Here is a 19,305-nt window from a genome sequence, read left to right as displayed (position 1 = left end):
CCTGTCGGTGCGCTCCAAGAAAACTGCTCCTGGTTTATTTGAACTCCTAGAGCAGCTAATTATAAAGGCACGTTCCTGTTGCACGGAACTTATTGCACATGATCCTGAGGTCATCGTAGTTCCTGTGCAACTAGATTATTTTGAATGGTGCTTGGTCAATAGTTCTGCTTTACAAACGGCATTGACCAATTACACTGGTGCTATTAAGTACCATATGCCATCTCACCCCCTGTGCAAATTACACGATCAGATTTTGTTGGGACAGAAACTTCTTTCTTGCATGACACCCATGCCTGGACCCACTGTATTTACTGAAGGGTCTGGACAGACAAAAAAGCTGGTTGTGACTTGGTAAAACAGTCACAAATAGCTACACATTGTTGAACTTCAAGAAGGTTCACCCCAGGTCATCGAACTTTGAGCGGTTACTGTTGCGTTTCAGTATTTTTCCTACCCAGTTAATATTGTCACTGATTCTGCTTACTTCGACACTTAGATAAAGCGGTCCTTCGAGAGGTCTCGAATACCCTCTTGTTTGGGGTCCTTCATTTGCTGTGGGAAACAACTCAAAAACGTACTGATCCTTATTATATTTTACATGTGCCTAGTCACACCAGTTTGCCAGGTTTTATTGCCAGAGGCAATGCTCGTGCGGATCGCCTTGTTTCACCCGCTGCTTTGGGTCCAGGGCTCAATCTTCTGCAACAGGTAATCACCTCACATCAATTTCTCCATCAAAGCTGGCGAGCCTTGGAACGACAGTTTCATTTAACACATGCTGAAGCTCATTCCATCATTGCTGCATGCCCTGACTGTCAAGGTCAGTCAGTACCTGCTTTCTATGGTACTAACCGAAGAGGGCTGCAGGTTTTGCAGATTTGGCAAACTGATGCGACCCATATAGCGGAATTTGGATGCTTAAAATACGTACATGTATCTGTTGATACCTTCTTCTCTGTTATAGTTGCTACTGCCCATACAGGTGAAACTGCCCAGGATGTTATTCATCATTGGCTGCAGGCCTTTTCTACGTATGGAGTTCCACATCAAGACTGACAATGGTCCTGCCTATGTCTCTTCCCGGGTGCAATCGTTTCTCCAAATGTGGGGGACCTTTTATGTCACCCGTATTCCTCACTCTCCCCAGGGTCAAGGTATTGTGGAACAAGCACATAGTATTCTTAAGCGTCAATTACAAAAAACAGAAGGCGGGAATGAAAGCTCGCCTCACTAAGGCTATGTGCTCAATTTTGTTAACATCGCAGAGGGCCAGCAGGATCCACCCATGGTCCGGCATTTTGGGTCCTTACAAAAATCCACACCTATTTCCCCTGGGGTGAAAGTCAAGGAAAAGATTTGCAAATGGGGCAATGGTCTCAACCTTGTGAACTATTAACATGGGGTAGAGGGTATGCTTGTGTTTCCACAGATGAAGGACCTCATTGGGTACCTGCTCGTTGTGTTCGACCTGTTCTGGGTGAAACTTGTCCACAAGTTACATGAAAACCCATCCATGAACATACTTGTCAACTGAAAAAAGAATGCTACTGCCATGGACTGACAACAGATGGACTGTCCAGGCTACTACTCTTGCCTATGCATGTAGTTGTTTTCTGTATTATCAATATTGCTGTGATTTGTGTCTTCATTGCAAGGGGCTCTGCAATGGATGACGCTCATTGGCAGTTTCTTTAATACAAAAACGGGGAATTGTGGTGGGTTTCCCCCAGCTAACCTGGGGGATCCTGGAAGAGATAAAACTAAGTAGGAACTTTTGCATAAGGCAGTATGGTATGCACGGACCCAGAAGATGCAACAATATGGTTTTCTGGTAAAATAAGCTGAGTCATAGTTGGCTGACGTGCAGTTAGCAGAATTACATAATGTGATTAGCTGCCAATGGGGAGTTATTTATGTAACTTGAAGACCAATGAAGAGTTAACGTGTGTAGCCTAAAAAGTGTATAAAATCTGCAGTGGCGTGCAATAAAGTGTTCCAGTTTCTGGTTCCACGAGGGTTCGTGTCGTCTGTCCTGTCTCGACCGCGAGAGTATCTGATGAAATCCATAGGCTGGACTGTCAGATATATCTATGAATAACTGGATAAGGAGTTACTGTGTGCAAGTTTAGCCCCACAACTTGGTCTGTTTCCTCCTGTGTAACAGCACTTGGACTCTGTAACAACAGCAACAAAGTGCCCACTCATTTAATTAAAACCACAGTTTCAGATTATAAACTTATTTTATATTTATGTATATTATAAACATTTATGTCATATGGAGTTAGTGAGTTAGAGTGTCATGTTGCTTTATCACCAGAAATTGCTAAGAATCATCTTTAAAAAATTTTTTTTCAAGGTTGAAATATAAGATTTGCAATAGATAGCAAGTACTGGAACCAGGGAGATACCTCCAGGACTGATGAAAGAAGAAATAATTCTAGTTGCTTATATACAACAATGTAACAGTGAATATTCTGACCCAGAAAAATTTTTGAACTGTTTTTTATCTTTCCCCTTGTTATCTGTTCTTCCTCAGGTTTTTCCTGCCTTCTACTCATCCACAGTTACATGGAATGGGTATTATTCTGGGTTATTTACCTCTCTGTCAGTATCACCCCTTACCATGTGGCAATAAAACAAAGCCTAAATAGCCAATGCAATTGACTTCCTATTTACTGTTTATTAAATAACATGTATTTAGCTAGGAAAACATGCTGTTGCTTTTTATGACATTAGGGTTGTCTATATTCCCATATTTAGGTACTCTGCCTGGTAACTTCCCCTGGGGAGTCTATTCTCCAGACAACCTAGAATAAGAGATCTCATGCTATGTGCTATATTTATGGCCGTGCTGTAACAGAAAACCAGGAAATAAACTCTCTAACCAGTTTGTTAGGTTAGAAAGCCGACATTATTCAGTCTCGAGGTACACGAGGATAGTTCCATAAAACATGTATATCAGTTATCAAATTTTTAACTATTTATACATTTTAGCAAACAAAGGAATCAGTGTCCATTGGGTTACAAGTTATGTAGTTCTCATTAATTAGCATTCTATCTTTTATTGGTTATTGATTTCTTGCTTTTCATGCAAATTAGTCCTCATTTTAGTAATTTTATTATCTTTTTCCCCAATAGAGAGAGTCTCAGTAATTGTAATTGTTAGTTTCTTCTTCATGTCTGGTTTCTGTAAGTGTCTTTGTGGTTTATAAATTCTGCATTCTTTGTGTACAGGTCTCAACAATAAATTTCTCTCAGGTCTAAGAGCACTGAAGCATGTCAGGCTCTAAACTTTTAGTTTGTTTTTTTAACACATGGACATCACCCAGAGCTTGCCCATCATCCATTATCTATTTCATGGATTTAATCTCCTCGAAACAATTTCCCACCCACTGCTGCATAGGTCCCTTTTTAAAGAAATATAACTTGTTCTGTAACAAATTCCCCCTTTGAGACTTCAATATCATTTTTTTAAAGTCTCATATTAATTTATTTTATCAACCTAGTCTACACATTCTGTTACATCCTAATTTGCAAATTTGGAATAAAACCCATAAGCCAACAATTAATATCAAAACTGCGATAAGTATTACAATCATTTTTCTTGCAATCACACTTAAATTTGGGATCCGTGATGTCATCCAATAAAACACATCTTCCACTTGACCTTTTTGTATTTCATGAAAGATTTTGCTGTTCTGTCTTATTTCTTCCAAATCAGTTTGAATTCTCAAAGTCTGATCCATGTATACACAGCAACTGGTGTTAAAGACTGTGCACACACCACCTTTGGAAGCCAAAAGCAGATCTAGAGTAATTCCATTTTTTTTGACTACTTTTGAAAGGCTGGTAATTTCTCTCTGCAAAGCACTGATTGCATAATTTGTTCAGTTTTCTAGTTGTTTGATAACTCCGGATATGTTCACTATAGCCTTCTCCAATTTAGGTACTCCTAACCATGGTAGGAGTCCTCTCACAAACATGTGGAATCCAGAGGACCTCTCAACTAATCGATTTAAAGTTCATTTGTGTCTTGTTATGAAAGATCACAGATGTCCTCTGGGGAATTCTGATTTATCAATGACATCTACTTTTGGTACTACAGCTCCAATGGTACATACTCCTTGCCATCCAAGGGGTATAGTTTTTCTAGTCTGGTTTCCACAAAGCCAGTAGTATCCCATATTATCTGGAATAGGCCACTATTGTGTATTTAAAATACTCCTTCCTATTACATCCAAATACAAATGACACTTGAGATAATCTTCTACTAACACTCCTTGCCTACAATTAGGTGACTCCATTTTCCAGTGAGGGGCTGCTCCTGGTCCTTTTAGGCATTGTTGAACACAAGATGTCTCAGTGACTATAACTAATACCAATGCGATTTGTTGGTCTATGGGGGGTTGGGTTGTTTCTCCCTCCAAAAGGTGCATCACCCCAGTTGGAGGAAGAGCATTGGAGAATACACTTGATGTTGGAAGTCCTATCATCTGAATACTTTCATCTGAATGAGTAGGAAACTGAGAACAAATCCAACAATTACTACTATTTGTTATCAGTGTTACGTCTTACATTAGTTTTAGATGTGAACTTTTCTTCCAAGAGTCAGGTAGTATTTGTCCTATTTGTGTCATGTTACAGTGGTCTTTAGGGAAAAGGACATTGCTCCCTTTCCCTAAAGCCCACTTACACCTTGGACACTTGAAGCCATACTTGCCATTACAATCATTAATTGCAAGGCCTTGCTAGGATGGTTGACTAATCCAGGAACAAATAACCATGTTGTAATACTGGAAATCTTGTTCTGTAAACACAAAAAGATAAACTATTTACCATCTTTCATTTTAAAGTCTCTGGTTCCATACAATATTTTGTATGGGCTCCCCTTTTCCTTGGATGTTGGTCTAATCCGTACCCTCAGTAAGGCCAAAGGAAGGGCATCTGGTCGTTTTAAATATGATTCCTGGTAAATCTTGCTAATTTGTCTTTTTATACTCTGATTCATTCTTTCTACTTTCCCCTTGACTGAGTTCTCCATGGAGTATGCAAGTCTCGTTTCACCCCTAATGTTTTAGCTGGGCTTTGCACTATTTCAGCAATGAAGTGTGAACCTCTGTCTGATGACATTCCCACTGGCATTTCAAACCTTGGGATAATTTCTTTCAACAAAATCTTTACCACCTCCCTAACTTTGTTGGTGCAACAAGGAAAAGCTTTTGGCCATGCTGAAAAAGTATCTACCAGTACCAATAAACACCTGTACCTGTTTTGTCATGGAAGCTCTGCAAAGTCTATTTGCCAATAGTCTCATGGCCAATTTCCTTTCTCAACAGTCCTGGGTGTAGGCCATCTAATTTGATGTGTATTGTTCTTTAAACAGGTTTGGCACTTTTGAACAATGCTTTTTATGATCCCAGTCATTCATACACTCAAAACTTGAGGCTTCAATGCTTCTACCATAAACTCTATTCCCCAGTTGATGCAATTTCAGTTTGCATCTGCTACCTGACAGGACATGTCATTTACAAGGTTTAGTAAATGTTGCTGAAATCTGACTGCCTCTGTCCTTCCTGTCCTCTTTGATACCCCTATAAACCACATCCTGCTTGTGGCTCTAGGTTTGCATGGATGAATAGTAGGGAAGCAACTGTTTCTCGTGCAGGATGTCTCAATCTTCAGAGGCTTTTTAGAAAATAAGATTTCTCTAGAGCAACTTCAAAGAAACTCTGATACTATACAATAATCTGTACTATCATCTACTAACAAAAACTGCTTCCTTCTATTTCAGTTTGGTTTTTTTTTCTTTTATCTGTGATGGAAGACATTCTTAAATGTTCAGAAAGATGTGTGATGTTTAAGACCTGTTGCAAAACTTGTCAGGATAGTCCTCTGGGGAAATCGTTCCTATATGACAAATATGTACAGAATAGTTAGATCCAGAAGTAAATATTCATTCTGAAAACATAGGACTTTTGAAAAGTGTAACTCAGATATGTTTACAAAATTAAACCCTTCCCAAAGGAGAAAAAACCTTTCATATAAGTTAATTCTCATCTGTAATTCATTTAATAGCTTAATTTATTAAACACAGTATGTAAAATCTACATTGTTGTTTCACTTTAAATGTTTACACACAGGATGATTTTTTTTTTTAAACCACAATATGACAAGAGCTTCCCATAGCCTACCTTCCTATGGGAGATACAAATATTAAATACTACAAGAATTCTTGACTCAATTAACTCTCTTTTCATTGCCTTCCCTTTATTTCCCTCCAGGCCTGGCAGAAACAAACAGGTTTGTATTACAAAAGTAATTTTTAAACAGTTCCAAGGGAAAGACTGTTGATATGAACTCCTGGAAATGGAAAGAACTCCTAGAGAGGTCTACAATTCTTCATTTGACAATTCATTTGTACGTGGAAGGTCAATCTTTTTTGGGTACTGACTTGCAAAAATAACTTGAATACCACCACCTACAAAGTGCTGATACACATGATGCATTTGAGGGAATTCAGGTACTTATAGGATTTCTATAAGTACTAGGTAGAGATATTGTGCAAATCCTCAAATGATGCAATTTCACCTCACTTTTCAGCTGCTGGCATTGTACAAAGGGAAAAATAGGTATTAGTTACTTTTTTTTAAGCATCAGAGCTACTTAAACTATCTGCAAACTGCAGTTAATGTACATGTAAGCCTGTCATGCATCAAAAGCCAAATTTTAACAATATGTGAAATGCATTTCTTTACATAGATCCCTGAATTTTGACAGCCTATCCATACGCAGATGTCAGATTGTACCTTTATTCTGATAGCATTATCACACCATAACACATACTGTATATCTATCTGCATTATTCTAAGATACAACTCTCCTCAGTACTTAAACATTACCCTTTATTATACATCAACCAATGTATTCTTTGTCCATTTTTTCCTCTTTTTTTTTTTTTTTTTTAATTACAGAGAAAATGTTATCTAACTGTTCATTATGGTATTGAAATAACATAAATTCCAGATATTTTACAAGGAGGATGGAATGTCCAGCTGTATGTTCACTCTAACAGCTCTTTCAGTTCCTGTTTGAAGGATATGGCACATGTTGTGAAATGCATTAGCCACCAAAAAAAAAAGCCTCAAAATACTTAAAAAATATACACACACTCCAAGTAATTTATATTGACAAATAAGGAATGTTGTTTGTTAAGTCTGTGCTTCAGAGAGAGAATGTTTAGGGTTAAGTAGCCTTCATCAAGGCACAGAATGGGAAGAGGTAAGCACAGCTGTCTGTAGAAGTTATATAAAACCACTAGTGAGGTACGCATGCAGCAACACTATTTAAAAGTGCACAACTGGTCTTTGTAACAAAACTAAACATAGTTAAAAGGAAATACTGTGACTTTTCATTTGCCACAGTTTTACTTCATTATTAAAAACACGGTAAATATTTCCAAACATAAATTTCACATTTCGAATAAATGAAATTTTAAACAAAGTGCTTTGCAGATCTGAACCCTGCACGGTTGTAATGTCTGGCCTAGAAGCATTTTGTAGACATCATAGGAGCATTTCACACAAAACTGAAAACATAATTCAGATGAATTATAAACAGGACATTTCTAACAGTTTTACATTTTCAAGTAGTTGAGTTCTTACGGTCACTGGGTTTTGTAACAAATGTGTCCTATAGCAGTACAGGTTCATAGATTCCTTTAGCAGCAGAGGCCCATTTCAAAGGGCACGTGGTCTTTTTGGGTTGATCTGTTTACTGGCCTGTTCCTCCTCTTGTAGAGCTGCCCGGAAAGATTTCACTTTATCTTTAATGAAAAAGAGAGAATGAGTACTGATGTGCCTGTGCTCAACACAGATCCTGAAACAAAGGTCTGATGCCCCACATACTGGTCCTTATGCAAAACAAAGAACATTCCTCCATAAAAATAGCTGAAGACACAAACTACAAGAGGACTGAGATAAGCTTAAATTTAATACTCATCATACAAACTAGTTGCTTAGCAACTTAGTCCCTTCTTAGATATTACCCCTATCTCTTCTTAGGAAGAAATTCTTCTCTGTGAGGGTGGTGGGGCACTGGAACAGGTTGTCCAGAGAAACTGTGGCTACCTCATCCCTGGAAGTGTTCAAGGCCAGGTTGGATGGGGCTTGGAGCAACCTGGTCTAGTGGAAGGTGTCCCTGTCTGTGGCAGGAGATTGGAATGAGATGATCTTTAAGGTCCCTTCCAACCCAAAACATTTTGTAATTCTATGATAACAACTTTTCTATGAATGTGAAAAGCATTTGTGATTAAATTTGGGAAGTAAATAGATAAATGCATTGATCATTTGTTTCATCATACCTAGCATGAGAATGGAAGAAACCTGAGAAAAGATGTCATTCTTTCATATTTATATTCCTCCCCACTCCCATTCTCCAGTAATATGCCCAAGAACGGGAAGAAGGAAACCAAAATGACAGCATAAAAAAGTCAGTCCTAAAGTGACAGGAATAAAAGCTGAAATATTCAGTGACCATTATGTGTCATAAGCATAACACAAAAGTTACTGTGAGAAAGAATCTTCGATTTAACAGTTCTTCCCTACTATAAAGCTATATATGTATCATGCTGTCTGTAAAGATGCAAGGATCTTTTAGATATCCTTTATCTCCAGTATCTTATTTCAAAAGCCATATCTAATAAGTTATGGAAGAACAGGGAGTCACCTAAACTATTTTTTTTCATTGCTGTTGTCTCAAATTGTTTTTCCCTGAAGAGGAAACCATCATCCCTAAGAAGCAAAGGAATGTACATCTAATTCTTTGCTAAAGTATACTGGTGCCAATACATGCGTACAAAGCAAGCAGATCACATCCAATTTGCTTGATGTCTTCTTACAGCAGATACTCAGTCTGAGTAAAATGTAAGGTGTTATCTTATAAGGAGTTTTCTAACAGATAAAAAACCCAAACCAGTATTGCATGTCTGCTGGAATGCAGAGAGATACAGAAACTAAAATTAAAAATTAATCTCCATGAGGTACCAAGCTGACATTGATTTTAGGAGATAAGTGGAAGAGTCAGTTTTGGGAACTAAGAATTATCTGCTGTTGGTTTTTCAACAAAGAGAGGTTGACAAAATTTCAACAGAAAGGTTGCTAAGGAAAAATAGGCTAACAGCCAAGCTAGTCAGAACTCAATGTTACTCTTAAGCACAGACTGAAAAAACAACAGCAGGCTCCCTGCTACATTACAGAATGCAATAGAACAGGAACTGGGAATTCCTACTACTTTTTTCCTCATTGCATTACCTTCTTTTTTTTTTTTTTTTTTTTTTCTGTACAGTTCTTTTGGATTTTTTTTTCCTTCTTTTATTCTTTTGGAACAAAGAAAAAAACAACCCAAAGTTGCAGGATCAAGTTTGTACTTCCTGGAGGTAAAGCAGACTTCCTATAAACTAGGATGGATTAAATACAGATGTGAACTTGTTCTTAGGCAGTAAAATAGTTCCTTTCACAGAACATTACAGGACAGCACAAGGTGAAAAAAGACCCCAAAACATAACCACACTATTTTTTCCTTCTCATTATTACTGCAAGTCTCCATGGCATATGAAAATGCACACAAAAGTGATTAAAAGCAATCTACCTCTAAGTTCGGTCAGAATATCAATTTTTTGCTCTAGAATTGCTTCAAGTTGGGTAGCATAAGAATCCACATCATAGTCTACTTCTTCTGTCATCTCAAGAAGAGTTTTTTCATCTTCCAGCCATCTAATAGATTCCTAGGTAAAAGTTAAAAAAACCTCAACTAAATACATTAGCAAAGTTTCAAGGCAAATTTCAAGACAAAGAGCTGAATTACTCCTTTTCTCAAGATGACCACACTTTTACTGTCTAGTCACCTCACTATAACAAGTTTCAATCCTAAAATGAATCCTTTTTCCTAATTCAGCAAAATTTTACGTTTTCTACATAGTTTCTTAACTCCAATGGTCATAACAGCAACAGATAAACCCCAGCTGTCACAGTTCTCTTCAAATTCAGAACTTAGATGGTTGTAAAACTAAGAGATTAAGAGCTTTATGTCATAGTTATGTATGCTTATGTAGGTATCAAACTTTGAACCCAGACTTCAATTTTAAGTATGGGATGGTTACCACTGACTATAATCACAGTGTCATTATTACAGTCAAGGAGCCAAAATAATTCTGTCCATACTCAAAACCAGTTTTGAGAGAAGGTGTATAAAAGAAGAGCATTTTTAATCTCTCTATTGCAAGAGGTAACTCCCCAGACAGATAAGAGTACTGTAAAAGACAGTTAAAAAACCTCTTAGGCATCTTTGCACTCTGAATATTACGCATTAAAAAAAAAAAAAGAGGGAAAAAAAAAAAAAAAAGGAAAAAGCCTTGCAGCAAAGAAGAATGCAACCAGGAACTTAAAGCTTACAGAATCATGCAAAGCTCTGATCAGGAGACCTGATCCCATTGTATTAAAAATAAAGTAAGCAGCTGACAGTTCCATGCATACTGAGCCTGAAATACTAAAATAAAGTCTTTCTCTCTGTGCTCAGTAGTCCAAGTAATATAGAAAGAATAGTCCAAACCCTGTGTAGGTTTTGTTGACTTTCAGGACAGACGGAGCTCTCACATTGGGGTAGGATTCATGTCATCTAACATAAACTTGTATATCCAAGAAACAAAGGAAGATCAAGACCTCTATAGTACAAATCATTCAGCTAATCTACTTTAGAGATTTTTTTTAGAATAGGATTTTTTATACCCCAGAATCAACAGCTTCCGGGAAAAAGTTGACAGAAGACAACTTCTGCATGTTACAGCTTGTAGATTTTGTATTGGTGCAGCCCATCTTCACCCATGACATAAACTAACAAGTAATGCTGCAAATGAAGGTAGCTGAGACTCAGACACATTTCCTTCTAATGACTGCTGTAAGGAGCAGTAATCTCCAGCATAAGGTTAGATGGATACACAGAAGCAGTAACATCTTAAACTCATGCAGTTTGTCTCTCCAGAAGTTGCAAGCATTAGGACACAGCGATGGCATATAGCATGACTTTCACACTTCTGCATGCTTTACTTCAGAGATAATGTTTCACAATAACTAAATCTCTACATCTGTTGTAAAATGTGTTATTTAGCATCCTATTGTATTACATGAACACACATCAATGTTCCACTAAGTTAGATACCTAAATTGAGATGTATTCCCTATAGGTTTAATATTTTGCTATTTTCTTGCAGCAGATGCTCCAAATGAACAGCCGGTCTAAAGATTATAAGGTTATTAACAGAAGCAATTCACATTTCCTTCTGAAAACTAGTAACTCATATATATGTTTTTACCATTTATTTTGTGAATGTAAAAGGCTCCATGGTACTGACCAGCATTACACTACATGGTCAGCACTCCTTTCAAAGACCCTGACTAATAGCAAGTGAAAACCTTATGTATCTGTAAAATGGAAGCAAACAAGCAGTTAGAAATATATTTGTTTCTTCTGGCTCTCAGTATCTCAGAGGAACATGTCATGAAAGGATATTTAGAGAAAATATTTGGAGATGGTATTGCTGTCTCTTAGAGGGAGATGACACCAGTGGGACAGGTGGCCCTCAGAACAACTGCCCTCTGGAGCTGGTAGACAGGGAGAGGAAGCCAAATAGCCCCTCTGTATTCCAGGAGGAATTATTCAGTGACTTACTGAGCCACCTGGACCCACACAAGTCCATGGGACCAGATGGGATCCATCCTAGAGTGATGAGGGAGCTGGCAGAAGAGCTTGCCAAGCAACTCTCCATCATTTACCAACAGTCTTGGCTCTCTGGGGAGGTCCCAGATGACTGGAAGTCGGCAGATGTCACGCTCATCTACAAAAAGGGTTGCAAGGAGGACCTGGTAAACTATAGGCCTTTCAGCCTGATCTCAGTGCCTGGCAAGGTTATGGAGCAGATCATCCTGAGTGCAATTACACAGCAGCTACAGGATGGACAAGGGATCAGACCCAGTCAGCATGGATTTAGGAGGGGCAGGTCCTGTCTGACCAACCTGCTCACCTTTTATGATCAGGTGACCCACCTGGTGGATAAGGGGAAGGCTGTGGATGTCGTCTATCTGGACTTCAGCAAAGCCTTTGACACTGTCTCCCATAATATACTCCTGGAAAAGCTGGCAGCCCACAGCTTGTACAGGTGCATTCTCTGCTGGGTTAAGAACTGGCTGGAGGGTCGGGCATAGAGAGTGATGGGGAACGGGGCTGCATCCAGCTGGCGGTCGGTCACTTGTGATGTCCCCCAGTGCTGGGTCCAGTCCTGTTTAACATCTTTATCGATGATTTAGATGAGGGGATTGAGTCCATCATTAGCAAATTTGCAGATGACACCAAGTTGGGAGGGAGTGTCGACCTGCTGGAAGGCAGGAGGGCTCTGCAGAGGGACCTGGACAGACTGAAGAGTTAGGCCGATTCCAATGGGATGAAGTTCAACAAGGCCAAGTGCCGGGTCCTGCACTTTGGCCACAACAACCCCCTGCAGCGCTACAGGCTGGGCACAGACTGGCTGGAGAGCAGTCAGGAGGAAAGGGATCTGGGGGTGCTGATTGACAGGAAGCTAAACATGAGCCAGCAGTGTGCCCAGGTGGCCAAGAAGGCCAATGGCCTGCATCAAGAACAGTCTGGCCAGCATGATGAGGGAAGAGATTCTTCCCCTGTACTCAGCACTGGTGAGGCCACACCTGGAGTATTGTGTTCAGTTCTGGGCCCCTCAGTTCAGGAAAGACGGGGTGCTGGAGCGGGTCTAGAGAAGAGCAATGAGGCTGGTGAAGGGACTTGAGCACAAGTCCTATGAGGAGAGTCTGAGGGAGCTGGGGTTGTTTAGTCTGGAGAAGAGGAGGCTCATGGGAGACCTCATCACTCTCTACAACTACCTAAGAGGAGGTTGTAACCAGGTGGGGGTTGGTCTCTTCTCCCAGGCAATCAGCAGTAGGGCAAGAGGGCACAGGCTTAAGCTCTGTCAGGGGTGGTTTAGGTTGGATATTAGAAAGAAGTTCTTTACAGAGTGATCAGGCATTGGAATGACCTGCCCAGAGAGGTGGTGGATTCACTGTCCCTGGAGGTTTTTAAGATGAGGCTGGATGTGGCACTGAGTGCCATGATCTAGTAATCACAGTGGGGTTGGATCAAGGGTTGGACTTGATGATCTCGGAGATCTCTTCCAACCCAGTTAATTCTGATTCTATGATTCTATGACCGCATAGAAATGGTGCTGATAGAGACATTACTATATGGACACATTACTAGTAATTGCTGGCTTTGGCATAGCAATACTGGCATAGATTAGACACTGAAATTGAAAATTTTGAGATCAATCTGAGTAAATTCCCCACAACTAGAAAAAACAGTCACTAATGCTGGAAAACAATTATCACAGAAAATATAGTAAATAGTTGAAATAGTAAAAAGAATATAACAACTTTTCTTACAGTGAACACAGTCTATTTAGGAGCATTTGCTGAGAAGAAAAGGAAAATTTTACTACATTTCAGGAGTGGTAGAAAAATAGGCTTCTCTTTCATCATAGGGACAAAGAACTATGGTTATGGGATCTAAACATCTGTTCCTATTTCTTTGCTACAATGAGCTTAGTGTAATAAAATAATTTAGAAATCTCTGACAGCAGCAAAATGACTAGATGATATCCTACATCTTCAAGAATATGCACTTTCAGTGGGAAAACCTGAATTCCTGGATTAGGATAAAACAAAGAAGAGCTCCATCTTTTACCTGGAAGATAGCCCTGTGATCTTCTACTACTTGCTCTTCCATTTCCACCATTTGGGACACAGCTTCATGGAAAGTAAACAACTGTGGAGAAACTTCCTCTTCCTAAAATCAATAGTTAAGCTTGTTAGTATGGAAAGAACTGTGGCTACAGGAAATATATTGAATATTATCCATCCCATCACAGAACATGAAAAGAAATATGCAGAAAGCAGAATCTGTCAAAAATAAAACAATACTTAGAACAAGAAAATCTCCAGAAATTAGTGGAGAGAGCAATAAATTTAAACTGTTCACAGAGTTAAATTTAATTATTATTCATTAGAAATTTCCAGTCACTAACATTAGTGGATACTGGAAAAAATAATATTCCCCATGGAAAAAAACCCAAATTAAGATAATGGGAGGAGGAAGTCACAAGGGAAGAATGTTAATTTCTAGTAGGTTTTAATAAGAAAACTTGTTTTCTGTCTGGGCTTTTTGTTGTGCCAATTTTCAAAAAAGAGAACAACAATTACATTCAATACATTTCAGGAAATCAAAATTAAATTAACCCTTTGGAAAAAAAAAGTGCAATAAATATAAAGTGAAAAATCTAAAAAGTATGTAGTGATTAATACATTAGAAGAATGCACAACATGGATTTACAAACTGGGACAAACAGGAATTCTTTAGACATAAATAGTTAATCACAATCAAAAGGGAAAGCACTAGGTAGGCTGCAAGACAATATGGTTCCTTATAATAGGCCTTTAAAATATTTTTAAAAACACATTGAAAAGTTTAATTGAATTTCACATGAACAACAAAAAAGTATGATATGAAAGGATATCTAGCTGGAAGGACTATCCAGTGGGAAGCTCTTGGAATCACTAGCATGTTCTTATAAAACAGATTCCTGGAAGAAGACAGTTACTAAAATAAGAAATAAGAAATACAGCAAACACCATGAAGAGGCATTTGAAAAGGTAGAGAGTCTTGAGAAAAATAGGGTAGTAAGGATTTATCTTTTCTACCTTTCATCAGCATTTTCACAAATGAAGTTGAACATTTAAGGAACCAGGACTAGAGCTGATAATCAGTATGGAGGGCAAAAATGCCCTTTAGAAAAAGTCTCTCAGTCCCAGATCTCCACTTATGCAACCCTGGGAGACATCCTGGGAACATGATGTGGCTTTCTCCCAAACATTTTTCTGGGGTTTCACTCCATGAAAATCAAGATGTGGGGAAGAAGAATGATGGGTAACCAGATTTCTAAACACGGAGAAGGGCAAACTCACTCAAAACAGGTGTTCCATGCAGGAAAAATAATGGTCAAAACTACGAGAGTGTTAAACAGATGCATTTCTCAGACTACTTCTAACTATTTAATAACTGATGTAGTTATACTGGAAAAACACACACTAAAAATGTGAGAACCTAGCGCAAACCCTGCCTAGATATTAAAAGCCCTAATCAGCAAGGAAGATAAAGAAAAGTAAAACATTCTCCTTTCACCATTCAAGAAACCTTTTTTGTGTGTGTATGGGAATGAACATAATACCATAAAATGAAAAGGCAAAGAGGCATGCTGTATCTACTTAATTATATTGCTAACAGGCTATAAATACACATTACTCTGGATTTGTTCTGCCACTGCATTTATCATCTCTTTCCATGTAATGCTGTAAACCACTCACATTTTGTTCACAAAGCAGTTTGAGATCATCTCTCTGAGGAGAGCTCCCCACACCCCACTGTTCCTCTAAGTCATCAATCTGATTGGGAGCATGGTGTATAATAGGACAGATTTCTCCTGAAGCACTAGGATCAACCATCAGCTCCTTCACCCTACATTCAGAAAATATTTAATTTGTAAATTAGTAACTTTCTGTGCAAAAGAGTAGTAACCAAAAATAAAGCTCATCTAGGCATAATTTTATTCATTTAATAAGGATGATGTCAGCTTCACAAATTTAATGTACTTTCAGTGACAAAAAAATGTTAGTCCAACTCCTTAAAATCACGGACTTTCAACTACTTACAGGTGGATTACAGTCCATCTTCTAGCAAGAGGCCTTTTCTGATTGAAATCTTACTACTCATTAACTATTAAGAGGGAAAAAATCTCCAAACCCTCAACATTAACTCCTTAACAACGAATAATATTTGAAAAAAAAGTTCATTCAGCATCCTATACTTGAACATAATTTTTTTTCTGTACACACAATTGTGCTTTAAAAAAAGTAGTAAATCAGTACCCTTCTAGTTGTTATAAGCAAATCCAGCAAGAATTCGGAAGAAAATAAGAATTTGCAACCAAGTATCCCAGAGAATGAATAGATCCTTTAATTAAAATGCTTTCAAAGGTGAAAATATCTTATTAAAATGTTAGGTTCTTGCATCATGAAAATAGTTTAAAAGATTGATAATGATTCTATCCAAAAAATGCCCATTTGAAAGAACATTTATGAAACAGACACGTCAAGGTCTGCAAGTATAATAAGTTTTAGAGCAAATTCTTCATTTTTAAGGGGAATTTTTTTTTCAAGTAGCACATATTTACTAGAATGGAAACTGAATTTCATTCATCTTCAGAATGATGAAAAGTTTTAAAAATATATACATATTAAAATTATTTTCTTTTTTTAAGTAGATATATTAAAATTATCCTAAACACAGATTTGTCAGATTTGGTCCACTAAATGTACAAAGGTGACATCACCTTTTTTTTTTTTTTTTTGTAATGTATGAAGGAAACTAGCAAGCCTGGATACAGTGTGGTTATTGTGAACAAAATAGTGGGAAGATGACTGCAGATCATGCAGAACCATGACCTGACAAACAAAATAAAAACAAAGTATGTGTGATTCAAGGCAAGGGGACTAATGAAAAGTTGGTCTGTAAAATTACATTGCCAAAAAGAAAACTCAAAAATAAAGATTCCATGAATAGAATGAAGTAGACCTGGTGATTGAAGGAGAAAAGTCATCATACTCATAGGAAGGAGAGAGATCAGAGCGACTGCCACTACCCTGTGAGAAGGGAATGTCTGAAGGACTAATTCCAAATTCCTTTACTCTGCAGCAGCAAATTAAAAGAAAATGTTTTCATAAACACAGTTAAAATGACAACTCTGTTTAGTATTCTTCTTTAATAGCTTAACAATAAATTATTTTTACATTAAAAAGTAAAACTGTTGACATATTTAAATCTTCTGCAGAGTTGCAGATCACCAACAAAATCGGTGCTGGTAATTTGCAGAAGAGTATAATAGCAATGCTTTCAGAAGAGTAATTACATATTTCAGTTTGTGCAGTTAATAATATTTGCTCTACATTCAGTATTTCATTAAACTGCTCCTTTTAACATATCAAACCACTACAGTGCTTTAAATTCTATGCTGCCCTGTCTTACACTGCGCACACAGTGGTGTTCAGCACCTAAAAGCTAATTGTACTATGAAAATTATATATTGCTAGAAAAAATTAAAATACTACACAAAACACATGAAGCAACTTTACAGTGATAGGCATAGAAAATTAATGCTACCCCAGCAAAAAACAGCACAACTCCATAACAACATACAAATTTAACACCAAGGGAAAGAAACTTTCAGCACAACAATTTAGTATACTAGAAGTAGGTATTTGTTTTTCAGTGCCTATTTCTGGAGTAACTGCAGCAACATGTATTCTATAAGGGATAGAAAGATCCAACGAGTCCCGAATAATGTGACATGTCCTTTGTTATGTTACTGTAAGCAGGGAAGTAGATGCCTACCTTCTCACCAGGAAGGAAATCACCTAGAGTGGCCCAAGTCAAGTAGATTTGCAGCTAACTTGATACAAACAGAAAGACATTTGGATACTGAGAAGAGTGGGTGGTAAGCTACCCTAGCAGCCCTTTGTGCCCAATTAGCGACTGGTTGTGGGAGGGGGGAGGAAGGAAAGCAGGAGAAGATGTTCTGCCCTATCTTTCACTGGGGCAAGTAGACCACTAGGTAGTAGCCTCTTTTGTTCTTGCAGCAAAGTGGTAGGTGGGTTTCTGGGCCACAGGTCACTCAGAAAGCAGTACAGGTCTCAGAGGTGCTGCATCAGCCTCTGGAGGCACTAACTTCTCCACTGATTATGTCACTGTTGGATTAACTGGCTCTGTATTTAGGGGTCTCAGATATTTGCCTGAAGTTAGGAAATATAGAATTTAGGCCACAGCAATTGCAGAATTTTCATAAGAATAAGCTAGTTTAGATAAATCTATATATGATATAATATGATATGATATATCATATATATAAAAGAAACAGGCTGGCAACTGAATGCAATTCCACCAAGGGCATGAAAAATCACATTGCAGAAAGGTATTTCAGCTAACACCCAAGGGAATCATCATGTAAACTGCCTACCCCTAATACAAGAGGTGATACCTCCAGAGCAGGGACAAAACTAGGAGGCATCTCCCAGATTCCTTGCAGTCCACACTATATCTATCTCTGGATAATGGCTTGAATGCAGTTTCTATTGATTCTCTTCTAATGGTTGTAAAAAGTGACAAATTAAATTAAACATGAGCCTGAATCAGTAATCAGTACTTTGGGTTTAATCTTATTAAGAAATACAAGTATGCTAAAATTATTCAAGTAGTTAAAATAATTATACATCATGGAACAACAATATTCCACATATCAGTGATCAACAGCCAACATATCTATAAGCAATAACATTTTCCATACCTATTTGCGTATCTCAATGTATTTAGAGTGTTTTCACATGATGCCATCCCTGGAGAAATTGTAGCGATCTGGAGAAAATAAGCTATGCATTAATAAATCACTTTGTACAGATGAAAGGATAGATGATCTCAAATTATTTTTTTTAATCTCCACTTTTGAGATGTTCTACAAAAACTGTCTACTATGTACAACTGTCCTAATACAATGGCATCTCAAGAAGAGAGATGTCAAGTCAAAGCTTCAATTTAATTTTTTCAACCATACCTGAAATATTAGGAATTCATAGAAATTTCAGTCAATTTTCCCCATCTCACAGTCTTTGTAAATAATATGTAAATGCAAAACTCTAATTAAAAAAAAGACTTCTCAGGGAGGGAAATATGCAACTCGGTAGAAAGTAAGTCTAATATATCCTGCAAACAATTACTGATTATTTATATATATATATATATATATATATATATATCTCATTGTGGTCTGTTCAAGCAAACTGTATACTTATTTGAGAGACCTATTTTGGTCACAGTCTTAAGCTGTACATAATAATATTAAAGATAAGCAAGTGTTTATTTCCCTAAGTAAAGATTTATAATATTTGTCTGAACTGTTATCTGTAAATAATACTTAATAGCTTACTTATTATCAAACATGAGGAAACTATAAGTCTTTCCTTTTCCAGTTAAATAAAATACCCTGAAGATCTCACCTTCTTTTCAGCACTCAGTAAAAATAATAACTGTGATCAGGCAACAGTGACATCATTAATTGCACTAGTTTCTCTCAGTAGTTTAATTTTCTCC

The 19,305-nt window shown here is 37.6% G+C and overlaps 1 protein-coding gene across 1 annotated transcript; it reads right to left on the bottom strand.

Annotated features, from left to right (window-relative positions):
* Positions 1-7,736: 7,736 nt before the first annotated feature.
* Positions 7,737-18,573, bottom strand: LOC114071743 (kinesin-like protein KIF2A; the record flags this gene model as incomplete). The annotated part of the gene is made up of 6 exons (XM_027909602.1): positions 7,737-7,822; positions 9,646-9,781; positions 13,798-13,899; positions 15,474-15,624; positions 16,741-16,854; positions 18,506-18,573. Coding segments are annotated over 6 exons (657 nt in total), but the record flags the coding sequence as incomplete, so codon positions are not given.
* Between the last annotated feature and the right edge of the window lie 732 nt (positions 18,574-19,305).

This window comes from Empidonax traillii, unplaced genomic scaffold (assembly GCF_003031625.1).
Source record: "Empidonax traillii isolate 1590-97213 ecotype Southwest subspecies unplaced genomic scaffold, ASM303162v1 scaffold2250:size48665, whole genome shotgun sequence".
NCBI lineage: Eukaryota > Metazoa > Chordata > Aves > Passeriformes > Tyrannidae > Empidonax > Empidonax traillii.
Note: the sequence above shows the minus strand (reverse complement) of the source record. Positions and strands in the feature narration are given on the sequence as shown.